At 30.9% G+C, this 21,464-nt stretch overlaps 1 protein-coding gene across 4 annotated transcripts in view; it reads left to right on the forward strand.

Annotated features, from left to right (window-relative positions):
• Chc (clathrin heavy chain) overlaps positions 1-18,496 on the forward strand; it is a 75,263-nt gene extending 56,767 nt beyond the window's left edge. For all 4 annotated transcript variants that reach the window (XM_035376535.2, XM_035376537.2, XM_035376536.2 and 1 more), the window contains 8 exons: positions 5,528-5,692; positions 5,893-6,049; positions 9,601-9,719; positions 9,812-10,093; positions 11,254-11,535; positions 14,556-14,777; positions 14,869-14,944; positions 17,478-18,496. In XM_035376535.2, coding sequence (XP_035232426.1) covers positions 5,528-5,692; positions 5,893-6,049; positions 9,601-9,719; positions 9,812-10,093; positions 11,254-11,535; positions 14,556-14,777; positions 14,869-14,944; positions 17,478-17,581 — 1,407 coding nt within the window. In that variant the 3' untranslated portion in view covers positions 17,582-18,496. The remainder of the gene's footprint in view (positions 1-5,527; positions 5,693-5,892; positions 6,050-9,600; positions 9,720-9,811; positions 10,094-11,253; positions 11,536-14,555; positions 14,778-14,868; positions 14,945-17,477) is intronic.
• Positions 18,497-21,464: the final 2,968 nt, after the last annotated feature.

The following is a 21,464-nucleotide window of genomic DNA, read 5'->3' on the forward strand; positions in this document are numbered from 1 at the left end:
AAAGCAAATAATAATCAAAAGGAGCAATGAACTGGTGAATACAGCAGGAGGGAGAAACTTTTTGAGTGTTTCGGAGTAGGTTTTGACTAGAGCCTCAATGTGTGGATGAACGTGATCATGCAGGAGCATAATTTTGTAAGGTTTGGGATAGTAGTGGGCCCATTTCTCTTTGCTCAGCTCAGTCTGAAAAATTGTATTCTGTAGAGAGCACCAGTAATGGTTTGTTTAGTTTGAGCAACTTACAATACATGACACGAAGTTGATCCCACCAATATATACATGATTTTTTTTCAATGAATACTCGGCTTGGCATGATGGCCTCATGATTTTTTCTTTGGATTGTTTTCCATCACATCTGTTTCTGGATCTGTTTTCCATTACAGTGACTATGTAATGTACAAAGGCCTTTCATTTATACCTGGCAAAGTAGCATTTCATGTGTAAAAAATTGTCGTTTAGAGTTTCTTGGATTCAGTTCATATGGAACCCAGTTTCCTTGCTTTTGAATCATTCCCAATGATTTTAAACAGTGTGAAGTTACTTGTTGAGTCGCTTCTAAGAGCAAAATTGCAAAAATAGCTTAAATGATTGCTGCCTTAAGTGAAAAAAGTGTAAAGGAAAAAAGTTCATCTTCATAAAAGAAGTCTACGAAAAAATTTCGTAGAGATCTGAAACTGTTAATAATGTGGAGGCTTTCCATTTATAAAAGTAATTCTGGTGTTTATATTGCAATTAATTATAACTAAAAATTAGGAGCATGAATAAATTTCATGAATAGCACATCATATTGATGCAAGTATATAGCTTTTTCATTTTCTTTTAAGGATTAGGCTTAAAATCCTGTAATACCTTATTTCTTGTGCTCTAAGAAAGAGTACTACAAATAAAAAATGCAGTATACTGCATATATTTTTTTATTTAAATGCTAGTCATGTTTTTGTGTGGTTTATCAATTATATCTGTTAGCATAGCATCATATTATCCTTCCTAATTTTTTGTATGTCCTTTGGTATGTCTTGGAGTGTATTGTTGCTAATAGGGGATTGGTACTATTCTGTATTGATTGGAGAAGGCAAAATTGTATTAAAACTGTCAGGCACAATATGTTTTGGAACATGTTCGGATGCATTGAGCCTGAGAGGCACTTGATTTACTAAACTTTTTTTTACATAAAAAGTTTTTTCTTACAAAAATCAAATCCTATCCATTATTATTAAACTTCTAAAAGTTATAAACGTACTTAAGGGACAATAAAACAGTTTTTATAGTCTTAAAAGGAAACTATATTAAACAAATTTTGCAAAATAACTTTTATAAATTTGTTGTACAAGGGTAATTATAAATTTAATTAAAATTAGAACATAAGTAATAATCTTATTCATCTGATTAATTAGGAGATATCTTCTCTCGTATAGCACTGAGGAGGACACATGAAAACATATGACAGGCAGGTTGCTGTGCAACACTTTTTGCACTCATATTAGCTTAATCTTCTCATAACTCATAAGAATCTCCAAATAACATGTTTCACTTTTTTTTTTTTTTTTTTAAGGTATCTGTGGCTGATCTTAAATTTGAAGTTATTGTTCTTGGTTGGAAGCGTATCTCTTTAATTTTTGTTGTAAAATGTACTGGCATCCCATTAAACTTCGTTGAGCAAGTTGTCCTAGCACAAGTTCATTAAACAGTTGTTTTGTGAAACAGCCTTGTTTTAAGAGCTGTGTACTATTACTGGCATGTATGATCTGAGAATTGATTGAAGTGTTTAACATTGTAAAAAAGATTACCACCGTTTCACATTCCGAGGCGCTTTATACAAATCACGCATTTTATCTACAATATCTACTCCTACCTTGGTTTCATTGTAGAAACTGATAATTTCTGGTTCCTATTTTTCAAAGTAGAAAGATCAATGGTTTGGTCATTGTGGAATGATGATACAAGAAGGATAATTTTGTTTTTTACCTTGAAATGTAGGACATCAAAACATTATCATCACTGCTGAAACTAAAACTACTGGAGTGTTGTGGTCTGGCTTTATCCCAAATAAAAGTCCGTATTTTCCTAAATGTCATTTTCTTTGCAGTGACTGGAAAAAAAGCTCACATGGAAAAATGCTCACTTAGAAATATGCTCACATGGAAAAAAGCTCACATGAAATATGTTCACATGGACAAATGCTCACATTAACCTTTTCAGGGGCAATAAATAAAAGCATGAAAACTGTAGTAAAATTTTGCATGTACTGTAATATTTTTTACCATTGCCCCTGTACGACATTTTTTTCCTAACTGCTAATAATTAATTTTTGCTTCTTTACTCTATTTTTGCATACTTTTGATGTGTATATATAAAAATTGATATTTGAAGGTAGTTATTCAAGTTTTGAGCCAAAAAATTTGTAAAATTTCTGCAGAAATTTTAAATTTTAGAAATAAAATTAGCATTTTTAGGCACTTTGATGATGCCTCTCAGTTGAACATTATGAAGCAGCCTTCGAAAACATGGAAAACTGACATTTGGTAATCGTGAATCATCTAAGAAACTATGATAAAATCGATGATAAGATTAAATATTTTAAGTAATTTAAATAAAATAATCATTCTAAATTATTATTCATTATTCTTCTAAATGTTTATATTAAAAAATATGTAACGTATATTTATTATTTTTTACTGTATAATTCTGTTTCATGTTTACTTCCTTTCTCCTCTCCTTTTAATTCTAAACGGCCCATTTGTTAATCTTGTGTAGCAACTGAATCTATACATAAGTTATAAAGTTTTTGAAATATATACCATAGATGTTTTGGTAATTTAAATAATTTTTCTTTAGAAAATTCAAGTAGGTGGACGATGTTCAAATCAATTAATTATTGTTTCATTAATGTAGGGATATTTCTATGTGAATTATTTATCAATAAGCTTATTTCCATGTGAGCATACTTCTGTGTGAGCATATTTCTAAGTGAGCTTTTTTCTATGTGGGCTTTTTTCCTGTGTGCATTTATACCTGTGGGCTTTTTTCCTAGAACCCTTTTTCGCTTTCCTCTTGTTCTGTCTCTGATCCCTCTTCACGTTTCTCTACACCATCTTCTGAATCAATATAGCTTTCAACATCAAAATTTTCATCTTTGACATCCTCATCTTCTTCATCTGATATGTCCAATAAACTGTTAATTTCTTCGAGGTCCTGAGGGTTTCTCAAATCCATTTTGAAGCCTGAATCAAACAAATATTTATAATGTTGTTGTGAGAATGTCTTAGTCAGATTTTGTAATAAGCAATGTTTTTAATTATTAAAACATTTTACAATTCATGACATGATCAGGTGCAATGTGCTTGAAAATTCAGAGCCCAAAAACATACCCAATTTTGTGGATAATCATAAAATTATTTTATTGTATGAAACTGCTAACCAAAAGATGTGATAGTATTAAAAAACCATTGGAAACTTGTCAAATTGCAACATAATCTGGCACAATGGACCTATTAGATCATTTCATCTGTCAACTCGAAATGAAGAAATATGTTCACTGGCTAACCTTTCGACTGTCAGTGGCACTAGAAGAGGGAAGCTAACTGGATGGAGAAGTTAGTGACAATGTTTGAAGGAGGCAGGCAAATAAAAGTGTTCAAGGTCTGCCTAGCAGATCAAATGTCCCCGAAGAAGTGATAAATGGTGTCACTGAATATTGATAGTATTTCTCTTTTATAATAAATTTGTTGCAATCATTTAAAATGTTCTTATTTTTATTTTACTTCTAAAATTTTTCATAAATTTTTAGTAGTTTTATCCTTTCCTTTTGATAATTCTAACATAAAACCAATTTTCAGTATTTAGTTATCAGTCAGTGAACGATATAAGAAAGCTAATGATCACCCCTAATTTAGTATTAACATTTTCTGTAACCCTATCACTTTTTTACTGGATATTGACATTTCTGAATTTCTGAGTGGAAATAATCATTATATTTTTAAGTGTTTGCATAGAAAATTTCGGTTTCTTGAAAGTATTTATGATTTTTAATTTGAAATAAATATTGATCAAAAATCACTTTTATTTCCTGTAGTTAATATGAATTTCAGAAAAACTTTGGAAATTATTAGCAGCTATTGTGGTGTTGCTGGCCATGATCGTATAAAAGTAATTATACTAAGAGTATCAAATGCGAATTAATTCCGCGTAAAAGTTAAACTAAAAATTTAGTGGTTAGTACATTGCATGAATTTTAATAATAAGAATAAAATGACTTACCCAATAAGGCATGCATGAATCAGTATCTCTCTTTTAAATATGTATTTATTAAATCACAAAAACACACATTTCTTGATTAGCCTAGATAAATCGCAAAAACACACTTTTCTTGATTAGCCTAGATAAATCACAAAAATACACTTTTCTTGATTAGCCTATATTCGATATGTTAAAAAAAAAAGAAAAAAACACTCATGAATGCCCTTCGGCATGTCCTACTCGTTAGTCCTACGGGACTGTCATAGCGTTCAATTTTTACAGTATATTGCAATTCCTAATCTTGATGCATCACAGGCACATTACATATCAGCATCTTGCAAGAAGCTTAATTAGTATGCAGTGCAATTACTCGTGATAGAAGAGATCAAATTTCTGTTAGATAGGCTTGAAATTGGTGCACATGGTCGTCACTTCGAAACATCCAATTGTCAGGATTATACACTTTGAGTCACAGCACAGGAACAATTTTTACCTCGCAGCCTAATCAGTAAAGTTTACCTGAATTCTTATATTCTTCGTACAAGAACAGATTTTCTCCTCCATCTTATGAAAATGGACATCAGATCGAGTACCGTGGACGATGGCGAGAGCTGTGTGTCTGTGTGTGTGTGTGGCCCGAAGGCCCACACACTCGTTAACACGACGACAGGCAGAAAGAGAAAGACAAAACCAGTCCTTCCAGTTTTTATCCACTGCGATGCACGTGGCAGGGCGCGATAACGATTTAAGAATCGATACAGCCACTGTGTTCACTGAGAATTCTGTGTTCTCACAGCTATCAAAAAGAAAAGTAATATCATTTTTATTAATTAAAAAAAATCTAAAAATTAAGTTTTATGTTCTATTTTTCAAATGCCATATAATACATACCACTCTTGTTCTGTGCATAATTTATAAAAATATGTTTTTACACACCTGTTTGTTACTTTTGTGTACTGGAGTAAGTAGTCGAAGGCTATATTAGATTGTGGACTGAAATATAAGCTACACATGTTTTATGAATCTTAGAGACGCATATAATTCAATGTAGGATATGTGATAACATTGATAGCAATATGTATCTTATTTTGCTTCCTTTAAATATTCTGAAATAATTGTCCTTCCTATTTTCTAATTTACGATTCTTTAAATAGCTTTTTGATTATGGTGTCTGAGCATCCTCAAGGTAGATAGCAAAAGATTTGCTATCTCCTCTCTTATTTTCCGGTGTACATATTTTTATTTTGAAATGTATGTTAAATTTGCTAACTTCTACCAGCATCTTTTTTAGATTGGTGACCGTTGCTTTGAAGATGGACTTTATGAACCTGCTAAGTTATTATATAACAATGTGTCCAACTTTGCTCGTTTGGCTATCACTTTGGTGCATTTGAAAGAATTTCAAGGTGCTGTTGACAGTGCTCGGAAAGCCAATTCTACTCGAACCTGGAAGGAGGTAAAAGAATTTATCACATTTAAATTGATTGAAATTCAATGAAATATGCGTAAAATTACTTTTGTAATTTCTCTAGACTGTTATAAAGTGTGCTTAAATATTCTAGTAATATATTGTCATGAAACATCAAAATCAGTACGTATTTAATTTCATGGCTAAAGTATGTTTTCAATAATCGATGACTTTAATGCAATTTTCAGGTTTGTTTTGCTTGTGTCGATAATGAAGAATTTAGGTTAGCTCAGATGTGTGGCCTTCATATTGTTGTTCATGCTGATGAATTAGAAGATCTTATAAACTATTATCAAGACCGAGGATATTTTGAAGAATTAATTAGCCTTCTGGAAGCTGCTCTTGGTAATTTTCAAATGAATATGTAATGAATGTATTTTTAAATGTTTAATATTCACAAAAGCACTATAATCCAACAATAAACAGTCCAATTTATGGATTGTGTGTTGTTGGATTGTATAGTTTCAAATGGGAGTATAATGTGTGTCAAATGATTCCAGTATGTGTGAAAAAGGAATTTGATATGGATCTTTTCTATTGTAGGAACAATATAAAAAGATTAGAAATTTCTATAAGGTACTTGTTCCAATAAACGAACTAAAATAGACTGACTGCAAAAAGTTGCTGACACACTTTAAAAAGTTTTTGTTGGCATGGCTTATTTTGGAAACAAGAACACTGCTGTAAAATACGAGAAAAGCACGATTTAAAGATAGCCCGTACACAACAATCATCTGCTTTTGTGGATTTCTGTCTTTATTTCAGGATTTCTATGTGGATCGACATAATAAAGTACAGTAAGACCCCGCTTAACGCTGTTTCGGTTTAGCGCTCTTTTATTTCAACCCGGAGATTCCATGAAATCGCTCGCAGCATACGGGGATTCCCCGAAATATTATGCAGCGATAGGTTTCAAATACATATCCGAAAGAGTGTACTTGTATTTCTTGTTTGGTGCGGTATTGTACAGACATATTTTGAAGGGGTAAAAATGTGGAAGATGTCGAAGAAATAATTCAAGAAGCAGCGGCTAGTCTTTCTAATGATGAGCTCAAGGAATTAACTGAACAAGAAGAAAACAAAAATGTTGACAGCAGTGATTCAGAAGAAGAGCAAAAAGAACTTTCGATGGTGTTTGTAACAAGGAGTTTGTCTACCATAACTGAAATAATGGATCCATTCATTGAAAATGATCCGAATTTTGACAGGAGCTCAAAAGTAAGGCGTGGTGTTAGAGATGCTCTATCCATTTATGAAGAACTTTTAAGAAAACAACGCAAAAGAAAAAGGCAAACAACATTAGATGCTTTTGTCACAAAAAGGCAGAACACTGAAAACACGGAAGGCTAACTAAATATGACTGACTTAGAATTTTATTTGTTTTTTTAAGAATATTCGTTTTGTTATTTATATTTTGTTTTTATTTTTGCAAGAAATAATAATGTGGTATTAATTTGGGCTTTAAGAAATAAATGTTTGGTTTTATTTTTATTAAAAAAAACATACTTTTTAAATTTAATACCTAACCAATTTCCTAGCCATCTTCCCCTAACCCCAATATTTACATGTAAAGATAGCCTCGTTTAGCGCTGTTTCGCATTACGCTCTACTTTGATGGAACATATCCCCCGCGTTAAGCGGGGTCTTACTGTATAATAAGTACCATAATAGTTCTTTGGCTTGTATTGTCCTATAATGGAAAAGATACCTTGATATTTTAGAATTTTTTGTTCTTTTCAATGTTAAATATGACAAATCACTTTTCATATCTGTAGCATTAGATATCCATGTAATATATTTTATGGTATATTTATATATAGCATGATGTAAAAATGGTAATTATTTAATTCTCTAACAATATCTTTTAACAGAAAAATAATTATTTACTGAACATTTGCATTTAGGCTTTCTTTGGAAATGAAACATCACAGGAGCTTAAAACATCTCTTGGGGAAATCACGCAGTTATGACAGCTACTGTATATATACATACATTAGAAATTCAGAGCCTCTTAATCTTTTAGATGTATTGTCACAAAGCATTCTTATTAGAAGGACTTAATTGTTGGCATCTCTTGTGATTTCTTCCTGTACAAAGTTTTTCTGGCATTTTCAGTTATGAATAACAATTTTAACTAGCTCAAATGACTGGGCAACTGTGTGGTATAGGTTTAGTCAATGCCTTATTGTGAAGAAGCGCTTGTTAATCATATGCAATATTGCTCCTTATCCTTTGTAATCCTTTAATACCATGTCAGTTTGTCAGTGCATTTTGTGACGTGTTGTATTGCTAATGCTGTTTTGTTGAACCATTTTTTTAGCATATAATGTCCAAGGCAGATGCTTGCATAAGATCACAACCCTTTCTTGACTTATCTCCGGACCATTTCTCAAGAGAACATGCTATAAGAGCTGTTAGGGCATTGGCTTTAGCAGTCTTGAAATGTATAAAAGTTTCTTGAAAATTTGTAAAATGTATGGCAGCAGATTATGCTGGACAACTCAGGGGATTTTGTTTGCATGAGTTCTCACAAGATCAAATTTCTTCATGCGTTCACACCAAATAGTGTATATCTGATAATGTTTCTGAACCATATTCGCACAGTAAATGAAATAATTCTTTTCTGATTTGAAGTCACTTTTTCATATTGACTGTAAGTTAAGTTATATAAGGGGTGTTCAGATGAAAAGCTACAAAATGTTGTAACAACCAAACCAGTTGAAATTTGAATATATCGCTCTGGCATAACGTAACGAGACATCTAAGGATGCAAATGTAGTGTCTGACGCGGTTGTAGACAAGCACCTGCACATGATGCCGGAGTGAAGTAGGCAGCTGTGTGTCCCATCCAATTGGTGTGGCAGAACGAGTGATGTAGCATTCACATTGCAAAATTCGATGACTGAGCAGCAGTGAGATGTTATCAGATTTCCGATTGTGGAAGGGTTAAACCTGCCAATATTCATCACCGAATTGTGGCCATATACAGAGCAGACTGTGTGTAGGACAAGTTAGTAAGAAAGTAGAGCACCAGTTTTCGTGAAAGCTTGGAGTGTTTGAGTGATGACCCAAGACCAGGCCAGGTAAAAACAGTAATAACATCCGAACTTGTTGACAAAGTGGCCTTGGTGAGAAGTGACATCTCAAAGGGAAGCACTTCAGCTTGGACGACTAGCTGAAGGACATAGTGGAGGACTGGCTCTTGTCACAGCTACGGGAATTCTGGGAAGAGGGAATCCTCAGCTCCTGAAACAGTGGAATAATTGTGCTCAATCCTTTGGTGTGATTACTCTTGAATAAAGACTACAGGGTAGCTGTAGTGCTGTTTTGTACCTTTTCATTTGAACACCCCTAATGCATTTAACATTTAAATTGGAATAAAATGTACATGCTGTACAAAAAATGTATAAATTATTTAATGCTCTAATAAGATTTACTTTTTGGTATAAAATTGGGAATTTTATAATTTTTCATATATATTTGAAACTAAATATAGTACTTTATGTATGGGAAATACAAGAGGAGAAAAATTGCATATTTAACAGTAACATCAGAAAATTCATCTCGGAATGAGTATTTTTGTATTTCTATAAAAGTATTTTCATAAAGACAAGTGTATGTTAAAAGAATTGCAGTAATAAGACCATGCAGTAAAAACAAGATTAAAAAAGGGTTTATAAAACTTATTGCAAAATATTTTGAACTTGTATGTATTACATTTATTGACTGTGACTAAAACATCTAATCATAATCTGTCAAAAACTAATGAGAAAATATTAAGTAGGAATTTTGTTTTGAAACCTTAAAAACTGTATGAAAGCAAATAAAATATATGCTTGTATTTAGTAATTTCATGTTGACTATTTATAAAATTTTGTCATGGATTTCATTTTTAGGCTTGGAAAGAGCTCATATGGGAATGTTCACAGAATTGGGTATTCTGTATTCAAAATATAAACCATCAAAAATGAAAGAACATCTTGAACTCTTTTGGTCTCGAGTAAACATTCCAAAGGTATATGGTTGTAATGCAACTTTCATATGTTCATTTGTCTGTATTAAATATAAAGTAGTATATTTTTCAGTAATTCAAATAATTTTTTACAGGTGCTTAGAGCTGCTGAACAAGCTCATCTGTGGGCTGAATTAGTGTTCCTGTATGATAAATATGAAGAATATGATAATGCTGTTGTAACTATGATCAATCATCCTACTGAAGCTTGGCGTGAAGGACATTTCAAAGAAATAATTACGAAAGTTGCTAACATAGAGTTATATTATAAAGCTATTCAGTTTTATGTGGACTACAAACCCATGCTTCTCAATGACCTTCTTTTAGTTCTGTCTCCACGTATGGATCATACTCGTGCGGTCAATTATTTCACAAAGGTATTTAATGTTTCAAGTATATGAAGTATTTTTATTCTAATGGGATATTGTACAGTATTTTAGAAATTGAATGAAGTTTTCTATTATCTACTTCTTTTTTTATTTTACCTTAGGGAGAATATATATTTTTGTTACACTTTGGGTAAAGCATTTAAGTTTTCGTGTACATAGTATATTTTCTATACAGTCAAAAGTCGTTAATCCGGACCTCAAAGCTACAAACTTTCTGCACATATGCGTTTACGCATGCGCGGGAAACCTTTACGCATGTGCGTATATGCATGCGCGTTTAATGTATAGCGGACGGTATAAGCTAAGCTTAAATTATCTAATTATCTATTTCAGTTAATGTTGCAAATTGTGTCGTTCCTTAATCTTCAAATTGGATAGAGCTTATTATTTTTTGCAGACTCTTAGAGCAATTTTATAAAAGTAAGCTTGAACTTTCGATTATGTCAAATAGAATTTTCAATGCTGGATCTACAAAGCGAAAGCATGTTTCGATGTCCATCAAACAAAAAGAGGAATTGCTGCAAAAAATGGATAAAGGCATATCCTTTGTTTCTCTAACCATTCCAAAGTCTGTTTATCAATTTCACGCTGCTCTGCGGGGAAGGGGAACATCGCGGCGCGCAATGAACTGGAAGTTGATCTAGCAGCACTATCCTTATCTTCAGGGCAGATGTTTTTATTTTATTCGGCTTATAATTCATTACTAAATGTAGTATTTCATCTCGATGTACTCTGTCTTTGATATGATTTAAATCAAATTCATTATAAATATCACGAATACACATCAAATAGTTTTCTGGTTGCAATTTTCTAATTTTGACTGTGCGTAATATATGCTTTACGCATGCGCGCGTTGAAAGAAATGTTAGTAAAGTAAATAAATATTAAGCTTTTTTTTTTGTAAATTTTGATACCCTTTAGATCATAATTGTTCTTTATTTCATAAATTATGGTTTCATATTTTTAATTTTATAATTTCTGCATGCCATCTTACCAGATTTAAACTGATTATCTATAATCCGGAAAATTCGATAATCCGGAATCGCCAAAGTCCCAACGAGTCCAGATTAAAGACTTCTGACTATATTAAGTTCTTTTGGTGTCATATATTTTAAACATTTAATATTGATGAGATGAAATTATTTCAGGTGAATCATCTGCCTCTTGTAAAACCTTACCTACGATCTGTACAAAGTCTTAATAACAAAGCAATCAATGAAGCCTTAAATGGTTTGCTTATTGAAGAAGAGGACTTCCAAGGCTTGCGTACATCCATAGATGCATTTGATAATTTCGACAACATAGCTCTAGCGCAACGTTTAGAAAAACATGAACTTATAGAATTCCGTCGAATAGCTGCCTATTTGTATAAAGGCAACAATAGGTGGAAACAGTCAGTTGAATTATGCAAGAAAGACAGATTGTTTAAGGTATGTACACATTAGAGACTTATATATATATTTAAATAATTTAGTATTTCATTTACGTTCAGTAACTATTTATTGTAAACTACTTAAAGTTGTATGTTTATCTATACATCAAGTAATACTCTAAATTTGCAAATATATAAAACTATCCAAATTCTTGTTGGAAGGGGGGGGGGAAATTTGGTACGCATCGGTAATCTTCTTTAAAGGCTTAAATTCCAGGGTCTGGGAATAAGTGAACTATATAAAAAAGGTAGATCCATGTCATTCACAGACTAAACGATCATAGGCTTCAAGCATAACTTCTTTTAATTCAAATTTATTTAACATAGTTATTTAAATTTTCCTGCCGTCAAATAAATCATATTTAATGTTATGTGTGTTTCAGTATTTCTCCTCCAACATGCTATTGAACAAATGGTGGATTATCAAAATCTTTATTATGATAGCTGATGTTTCTGAATTTTGATTTCAAATAGATTGATTTTTCGGTATTCAAATCAATTATCGGTATTCAATTTCATGTTGAAGTACTGTAGAATTTTGTTTATCTGATGAAGTAACTGCCATAGCTATATTGCTGGCTCACTTTTTCAGGTAACTCATTGTCAGGTCTCTTTTCATGATAAAAAAGGATAAGTCTAATTTTTTTTAATAACTGTTTTCAAATATTTTTGCATAAAATAAATCTCAGAATTCAGTTTAAAAATTTTTTATTAAAGCATACAAAGAAAATGATACATCGATAATTTTTAAAAATGGTAAGTTTCTGCTTTATTATTTTTAAATGCTAAACCTCATGGATGAAAATGGAAAATCATGGTAAAAATGAATAGCGTTATAGTTAAAATGTTTAAGTGTTTATCTTACCCCCTCAAAAATCTCATTTTTTATATAACCTGTCTTCAATGTCAAAAATACTTTTTCAGAACAGTCTCAATCCATTGGCAGATTTCATTAGAGGACAACAGAATTTGCGAGATACGCACTTTAAGCATTGTTTAAAATATTTTTTTGAAGTGATTGCAATTTTTGTAGTTTATTTACTTTTGGGAAACTTTCTTTGTGAGAAGCAAATTCTATTTGACATAATCTGACAATGAACATACATTTTGAAAGTCATCATGTAGGCCAAGTACTTTGGTCCATGTAGGCCAAGTACAGACCAAGTACTTTGGTCTGTTTTTTCTTACTGTATTGAGATTACTTATTCATAATATAAAATGTATTTGCTTCTAAGTAAGAAGCTGGTGAAAATGATGATTTGAAACAAAATTGGCCATTCCTCATATTAATCAACAGAGCAGTATTTATCTCGACTTCATTTAACTAATGCAGTGAATTTAACTGCTTTTTCCCTCTTATTAGACATTAGCGTATCTGGAGATTTATAACAGTTAACTGCCTTAGTTAAAATGTTCATTGCTAGAAAATGCATTAGCAGAATTTTAAAAATCCTTGAATAGCCTGTGCTCAGTTTTGAATGTAAATAAAATTTAAATTTTCGAACAATTCAACGTGGCAAATTTAATGTCAGTTTTTAAACTTTTTAACAGCATGCTATATTTATAACACATTTTCAGTGAAGATACTGATGTGTGCATGCGGGATCATAGCACACAGAACGAATAATAGCTCGAAACTTATTGTCTCAAAAGAAAAAATTTACAGTTCTGAAACTTGTAAGCTACAAAAGTACTTGTATAGCTTTTCTGAGAATAAAAGAGCATAATCAGTAAGTTCCACCTCAAATTACTGAGAAGTAAGCACAGTGTAGTGCTAACACTTATAAATATCAAAGCTCCCACAGAAATCTGAATACTCCGAAGTCAACTGTTGAACTAAAAACTGAGAACTGATACTCTCTCCCGGCTTTTCCTTCAGTCGCCAAATCTCTAGTACCTTCCATTTCTCAAAATTACTTGAAGGCATTTAAGGTTAAAGTTACTTATAAGGGCCAGATGTAGGAATTAATTACAGGGATCGGACCAAAATGTCACCAAGTTTGGCAATAAAAATTAGTCGCCCAAAATTATAGCCAACTTGGTGTGATAGCCATTTATTTTCAATGTTAGAGACTGGTCCCTGTAGTTGTATTTTTGTGACAAAGCTTAGCTTTCTCAAGGCACTTCATTTTACATTATGTAGGAGATGCTACAATTTCACATAAATTTACATAGATACTAAATTCATGATAGTACAAATTTATTTTATTGATATTATTTAATATTTGTGCCTGTGCTGCTTTTTTCTTTCTTTTTAATAATAAATTAATTTTGTTGCATTTTTTGCTGTAGATAATCTCTAAATCCTTTGGCATTTTGTAAGGTTGCTCGATAAATTGACTTACAGATCAAAATGAAATGTAGAGAATTAGAATTTTAAAAAAATCATTGCAGTTATGAAGTGGTAATTGTTTTAGAATTTTTATATATAAGTTTTCTTTATATATTTTGCTATTTCAAAGCCAATACACACAGGATTAATGTCACATCTCTAAATAGTTTAATATCACATATTGTTTATTACAATGTTGAGTTTGTGCGGCTCTGAATGTAATTTTTTTTTTAAAGTTTTACTTGGAATTGTGTCATACATGGAGAAAAGTTTCATTCTCCCCATGTACATGGCGATTCATTTCCATTTTTTAAAAAACTAATCAGAAATTTGACATTGTGCACATTCTTTCATTAAGCTTTTTCATTTCTTTAAGGTTTGCTGCCATCTAGTTAGATTTCATGCCAATACGTGAGTTTCGTGCTAAATGACATTCTGTTAACAAAAAAGTACTGAAAATAGTATTGTTTTCATAACCATTTGTTTTTATGCTTAGCTTTTTGTTTTCAATATTACATTTAGCTGAATTCTGGAAAACTAAAAATGTATTAATATTTTATGTAAGCATTTTTAATTTGTACATTTAAGTTCTTGCTTAAAACTAAGATATATACAGAATAACATAAACATTTAAGTTCAAAAAATTTTAATATAAAATTTTATTAGGTAACTTTCATTTTCAATAGGATGCAATGGAATATGCAGCAGAATCTAAAATGGCAGAAGTAGCAGAAGAACTGCTGTCCTGGTTTTTAGATGAAAAGAATTATGAATGTTTTGCAGCTTGTCTATTCCAGTGTTACGATCTTTTACATCCAGATGTTATTCTGGAATTATCATGGCGGCATAACATCACAGATTTTGCCATGCCATATCTCATACAAGTGATGAGGGAATACATTAGTAAGGTGTGTAATTGAAAATGCATTTTGAATATCAATATTTATTCTTCTAAAAAAATGTATTTAAGTTTATTTAAAATGTAATTCTTTTTTTAAGGTCGATAAATTAGAGGAGTTAGAAACTCAGAGATTGGAAGAGTCAGCTCAAAATGAGGCAAAACCTATTGTTTATGGTTAGTTCTTATTTTCATGTCTTTTGGAATGCAGTTTTAAATTTGATTTTGTTATTACATTTTCTCAAAATTTCATTGTAATATAAAAACATGAAAAACAAGTAGAATTCAAGTGCAGAGTGATTTCAATTGTTATTAACCCCTTGGGTACATTTGACGTCTGAGACACGTCATTCACTTTTTTACCCCTAGGAGCAGTTGACGTGTCTAAGATGTCAAACCAAAAATTAAACTCTTGGGTACATTTGACGTCTGAGAAACAACATTCACTTGTTTTCCCTAGGAGCGGATGACATGTCTAAAACGTTATTTGAGGTTATGCACAATTCTGTTCAATTCATTGTAGCTTGTATCAGTCATTATAGAAGAGGCAATTACAGTATTTCGGTGAACATTATTTGCGATACACTGCCCCATTATGTCAAAAACAAGGAATATATTTTATGATAGTGATAGCGAAAGTGACTTTGAGAAATCTAAAGAAGAATTGTTTAGTGATCCTGAAATTGACAATTACAATGAAATACAAAGCGAAGGTGATATTGAACTAGAAAATGATGACAATTGTAATATGATATCAAGGTTTTGAAGACACGACGCATAAGACGTCTATCGAGCAGTGATAGTGAATCTTCTGGTGAATCAGTATCAGAGGAATGGATTTGGGAAGAAGAAGAAAATGTAGCCGATATAAAAAGTTTTTCTGAAATATCTGGAATTAATCCTTTGAGCCTGCATAGACTAGGTAGTAATCCTACGCCTTTAGATGTTTTGAAAGAATCTTGAATGAAGATTGGGACACTATAGTAGAAGAGACGAATAAATATGCCAGACAAGGGATAGAAAAAGAAGGTTCAGTAAAAAAAAAAAAAAAAAAAAAAAAAAAAGGTGGTTTCCTGTAAGTTCTGATGAAATGAAAGCTTATTTTGCATTATGCATCTTGATGTCGCACATGAAGAAGCCAAAAATGCATATGTATTGGTCAAAATGATATGCAATAAGTACTCCAATTTTTGCCAGCACTATGGTACGCGATAGGCTTTTGATATTTCAAGCTTTCTACATTTTACGGATGATAAAGAGGAAAATAAAGATGACAGAATAAGAAAGATTAGAAATATAGTGGATTACCTAAATACTAAATTTTGTTACATTTATACTCCTAAAGTGAAGTAGCTATTGATGAATCGCAACCAAAAATTATATCCGTTCCACATGCAAAAATTTTCTCAAATAAATCCGTACCCAAGGGGTTAAGTTTGAATTTGTTTCTTTACATTCACTCTACACAAATGGTTCTCAAATTTTAATTCATGTATCCCAACGTATATGCAACTTTCAAATGAATTTTAGTAGAATGATTAGAGACTCGAATTTTACAACAGATGTTTTTGATCATCAGATTTGTTCATTTTGTGTGCTCAGGAGTAATTTCCATTTTAAATGCATGTATACTTATATTTTCCTTTTTAATCTTAACTAAAAGTATAAAAAATTAAAAGAATACTGTCAAATACAAAACAGTCAGTTTACAGCAACACATAATTACAATTTAAACAACAGGCATAATTAAATCGATGGTTAATCTGAGGGTAGTTGCAGAAAAACACAGGGAAAATGAAGGAATGAATACCAATTAAATATATCCATATCATAATTCACAGAAAAGTACTTAATTTGCAATTTCTCTGAAAAGTATTTAAAATTTACCTATATTTTGTAAAATTTACCTAATACGGTCATTTTTCAATAAATTTTGATGTCAGTTTTACTTTTTTATGAATATTATTTTCTTGCCATTGCACACACTAAAATAATATGAGCAATAAAACTGTTTCACCAACATTGAAAGAAAGTGAAAAAGTATTCATAGAATAACAGCTGATCTATTATTTTCAACATTAAAATTGTGTTGGAAGTATAGTATATTGACAGTGTGTAGGAGCAAATTGAAATGCAACTGATAAATTCAATGATTATTTAAAAAAAAAAAAAAAAAAAAAGCATTTGTAATACTTTATAACAAAATTATTCAGTTTGTTAGGAAGAAAAATCTATCCATAACAGATAAATGTTTACTTTTAGCACTGCTCTTAGTATGAAATGAAATTTTTTGACAGTGGCCTTAAACATACATGTGGATTGCTTGTATGTAAACAAAGGCCTTTATTATAACTGAGGAGTGAAACATGAAATTGAGATTCACTGGTCAACCTTATAATCAGGTGGATATAGTGCAATACTCAAGCAATGTCATTTTGCTGTAAACATTTTTTTAAATCCTAGAACACAAATGTAAAATGGGAAACTATTCAGTGTTGTTTGTTTTATTTCAGTAAAATTATTATATTTTTGTGTAAAATGTATATGAATGACTTGAATAAAATGTAACTATATTAAGAGATTTATACAAAATGTAACTATAATTCAACTATAATTTAGAGAAAAAGCATTTTTCACTCTTAATGTATAGTATAGTAAGTTGCATTTAATTAAATATAATTCCTTAATTGAATAAATTTTCCTTTTACAGCTCCTGAGCCTCAGCTGATGCTGACTGCTGGACCAGGCATGATAGGTGCTGGGTATCAAACTTATGCTCCTCCAATGCCTGGATATCAAGGTTATGGTATGTAGGAGTCAGAAAGCTAGCATCTTCTGTAAAATTAGTGGAGTCAAGCAGCCTGCAGGTACCGGGCACACAGTGGATGAAATAGAACTATTTAATGTTTACATCCTGTTATATGTATATGAAAATGGATGAGGAAATGGGTGGAGTTATAGAGCATTTGAATTGAAATCTTAACATTTTCATCTTGTTAATAGGTCATTATTATTGGGCCCTCATCAGTGTAGAAATATGTTAAAACTTAATTTTTTTGACTTTTTAAGCACTTAAAAATTATGACCTGCATTGGAAAACTTTTTTTCTTGGGTGTATATGTGCGAGTTGGTGAAGGGTACCTGAATTCTTTTCATTTTTAAAATTTTACCCTGGTATGCCATTTTATTCAACTTAACCAAAGGAATTATAAGTTTACTGATCTTTATAAAATACATGTTTTGTTCTTCGTAAATAGTAGTATGTAATTTAAAAAAATATTTAATCTTGTTAGATTGTATGTGCTTGTTGATATTGCTTTGTTAAATCTGTTCTTTATAACTTTGTAAAAACTGTGACATGTATATGATTTGTCATTTTATTTAGTTAATTCATAAATATATGTATAAAATCTAATTGTATGGAATTTCTTTAAACAGGACTTATTATATCACCTTATTAAAAAGTAAATCTGAACTGCTTGCTGCAATGTAGATGAAGTGTTATGTATTATAAGAGATGTATCATCTTGATGCCTGAATATTATGTCACTAATGTGGGCAATTCAAAAGGCATATGGCAAAAGACTATAATTTGTATGCTGAAGTTTCTTCCGTTTCCTGTAGCTGACCTAGACTCTAAATTCAAATATGCAGTGTTGTAAGCATTGGGTTAATGCATTCCGTCTGAAGTGTCTCACTGAAGAATTAAATAAAAAAATACATTATGTCTGTACGGATTCTTATTTAAAATCCTATATTTTTTAATTAATTTAAAATTTAACTCTTTTGAATTCCTTTTTTCATTCAAGTAAATTATTTTTCTAAATAATGCATATATAACAGAAGGATTTTATTTCTGCACAAGTAATCTAAGATGAAAAAAATTTCCATATAAAATGACAGTATTAAAAAGTCTGTTATAGGAATTCCATAAAATAACAGGATTATTCTGAGAACTAATTAAGTGAAATGACCTTGATAATGTTAACTATATTCTGTTTGAAAATTTGTTAAAATCTTTAATAATGTAATAACATGTAAAATTTACTTTTTTAAATCTGTTTAATAAGATAATGAAATCATTGTCAGAAATTTTGATCTTTGACACCTACTCCCCCCTCCTCTACAGTATTTTAAATTTAACCGTTTAACTTTATTTTGATGTAGTATGTCCATAATGATGTAAATAACATACACTGTCCTAGGTCTTCTTTATTCAAATAAGGATACATTATTAGATATGAATTTTAAAGATAGCCTTACATTGAAACCTATTTAAACAAAAAGTGCAGTTGCAGTTTATGGTTTTGAAATAGCTACTTCATGCAATTGCCATTGAGAATTCATCATTAAATGACATTCCAAGTATATCTTAAATTTTAGAATAATCATGAGTGTTAGATGTTTAATCTGAAAAATTCAAAATAAATTCATGTTTACATAAATTCTTTCTCCTGTGAATTATTTAATTAACTTTTTATAAGTTTATAACTGACATTAAAATAAACTTATACGGAGAATTTTTACTTGAACAATTTTCCGATAAATATTTAAAAATTCAAGGAGGAAGTACGGAAAACTATTTTTTCGTTAGATTGTTATGAAAGATGATATTTTAGCAAATTTAAAAGCAGCTTTTTATAATAAGAGTCAAATTTGTCATTGGTTTGTAGACAACAAAGAAACTTAACAATGTCAATGCAGTTCTTTTCTAGCTTAGTAGCATTAAAGCAGATCAATAATTTACCGATATTCTGTATTGGTATAAATTACACAGTCCGAAATCCGGACATCCATTATCCGGAATGATCAAAAATCCGTACCTCAAAACCACCAACATTTTTCTCGTAGACTTTGCACATGTTCATTTGAACCCCCTCCCTCCACGCATAATAAAACATCTGGAGAGTCCCGACTATTAATGTCACTTCGACTCTAAATAAAACACCCTGTTATTGAAGAAACAATCATTTTAGCATAAATTTGTACAATCAGTATTTTGGCTTCATTGCTGCATATCTGCTTTTGGCACAAATCTCAAACTGAAACATTCCACATAGATACATCGTTGATCTGACGCCATCCTGGCAAATCATTATTTATCATACTTTTCTTTTATCACAGCATATTTACCAAAACATGACAATTTGAGTAATGACTCATGTAGCGATGCCTTAACAATTCTTTTATGTTAGTAATTGAATAATAAAGGAGTATGTTAACCTTTTATATTGACATTGCGCTTGCCGATGATTACAGATTTAAGTTAAATGCACTAAAAAATGTTGACGAGGAAAAATTTTACCAAAAATTTCTTTACATATGCTAAAAATAGATTTTGTTGATGATACTCATAGATTACATTTAGGGCTATTTAAATTAAGGTAACTGATTTGTTATTCACATAAACCCAGAGCCAGCGATGGGGCTCGTTATGGCCGCACTGAATCTTAGAATTTAGGACCCACAGTTGCATCAGACAGTAAGATATCTGGTGCCGGCCCTCAATAAGGCTTAAGTCTATGTGGGAATTTATTCAGAACTCTGATAGGCCTTAAGCATGTGCAAGAAATAGACATAAGTATAATAAATAACTAAACTAATACAATTCAGGCTTAATTGTCCCCAGTGCACGATTGAAGAAAGAAAAAAATTTAATGAAACAACTTGTTAGTTGCCAAGCTCATGATGCATAGCTAAATTTGATGATGATAGCCGCTAATTTTAAATGTTTTTGGATATCACAAAACAAAGGTGAAATTTTCCAATTAACAGATTTTGTAAAGAAATGTGGAGAAGCGGTAATAAATGAAGATGATATAAAAATGGTTTTTCATTATGATAATGCTTCTCAGTCATCAATAAATTAATGAACGGCGAAATCTATAGTGTCTCTAGGTCCAGAAAATACTGTTACCGATTGTGAAGAAAGTGACAGAGAAGTTGCTGAAAACGAAAAAATTTCGATTGACAAGTTAGTCGGAATTCTCGACACAGCGGTTACAGGACTTCAAGAATGTAACTGAACAAGAGATTTTGTTTGTCTAAAGAATTAAAGAAAAATTATTAGCACGAAAAACGAAGCAACTTGAACAACTTGCATTGAAAGAAATGTTTAATAAGGTAAACAAATATTAAGCCTCCTTTTTTTATTTATTTTGATACCCTTTAGATCAATGAGTACTTCATTATTTCATAAATCACGATTTCGTATTTTTTAATTTTATAATTTCTACTTGCCATCTTACTAGATTTAAACTGATGATCTAATATCCGGAATCGCCAAAGTATCGACAAGTCTGGTTTTGAGACTTTGTACTTTGCATAGAGGAATTCTCAGTATATCTAGAACAATTTATTCTGAGTGCAGTGTATTTAAAATAAATTTCATGTGATAGATGTAGATCCTTTATGTGAAGAAAGAACATGAATAATTTTTTAATTCTGCTTATTGAATAGATAATTAAAGGACCGCATACAACTTGGATTAATTTAATAATTCATTAGAAGTTAACATCTGAAGTAAATTTGTGGATAACTTAGAAACTTGCAAATAAAATTTCGTGTCTTAAAATGAAATTTTTTTATACACCACGAAAAAATATTTTGATAATGTCTTTTTAAACAGAATTCCAAAGCATGTAAAGATAATAATTTATATCATTCACTTGTATTGCTTGATTTTGATAGAAATTAA

Source organism: Stegodyphus dumicola, chromosome 4 (genome assembly GCF_044657685.1).
Source record: "Stegodyphus dumicola isolate Sdum_Otavi_A_Nest chromosome 4, ASM4465768v1".
Classification (NCBI taxonomy): Eukaryota; Metazoa; Arthropoda; class Arachnida; order Araneae; family Eresidae; genus Stegodyphus; species Stegodyphus dumicola.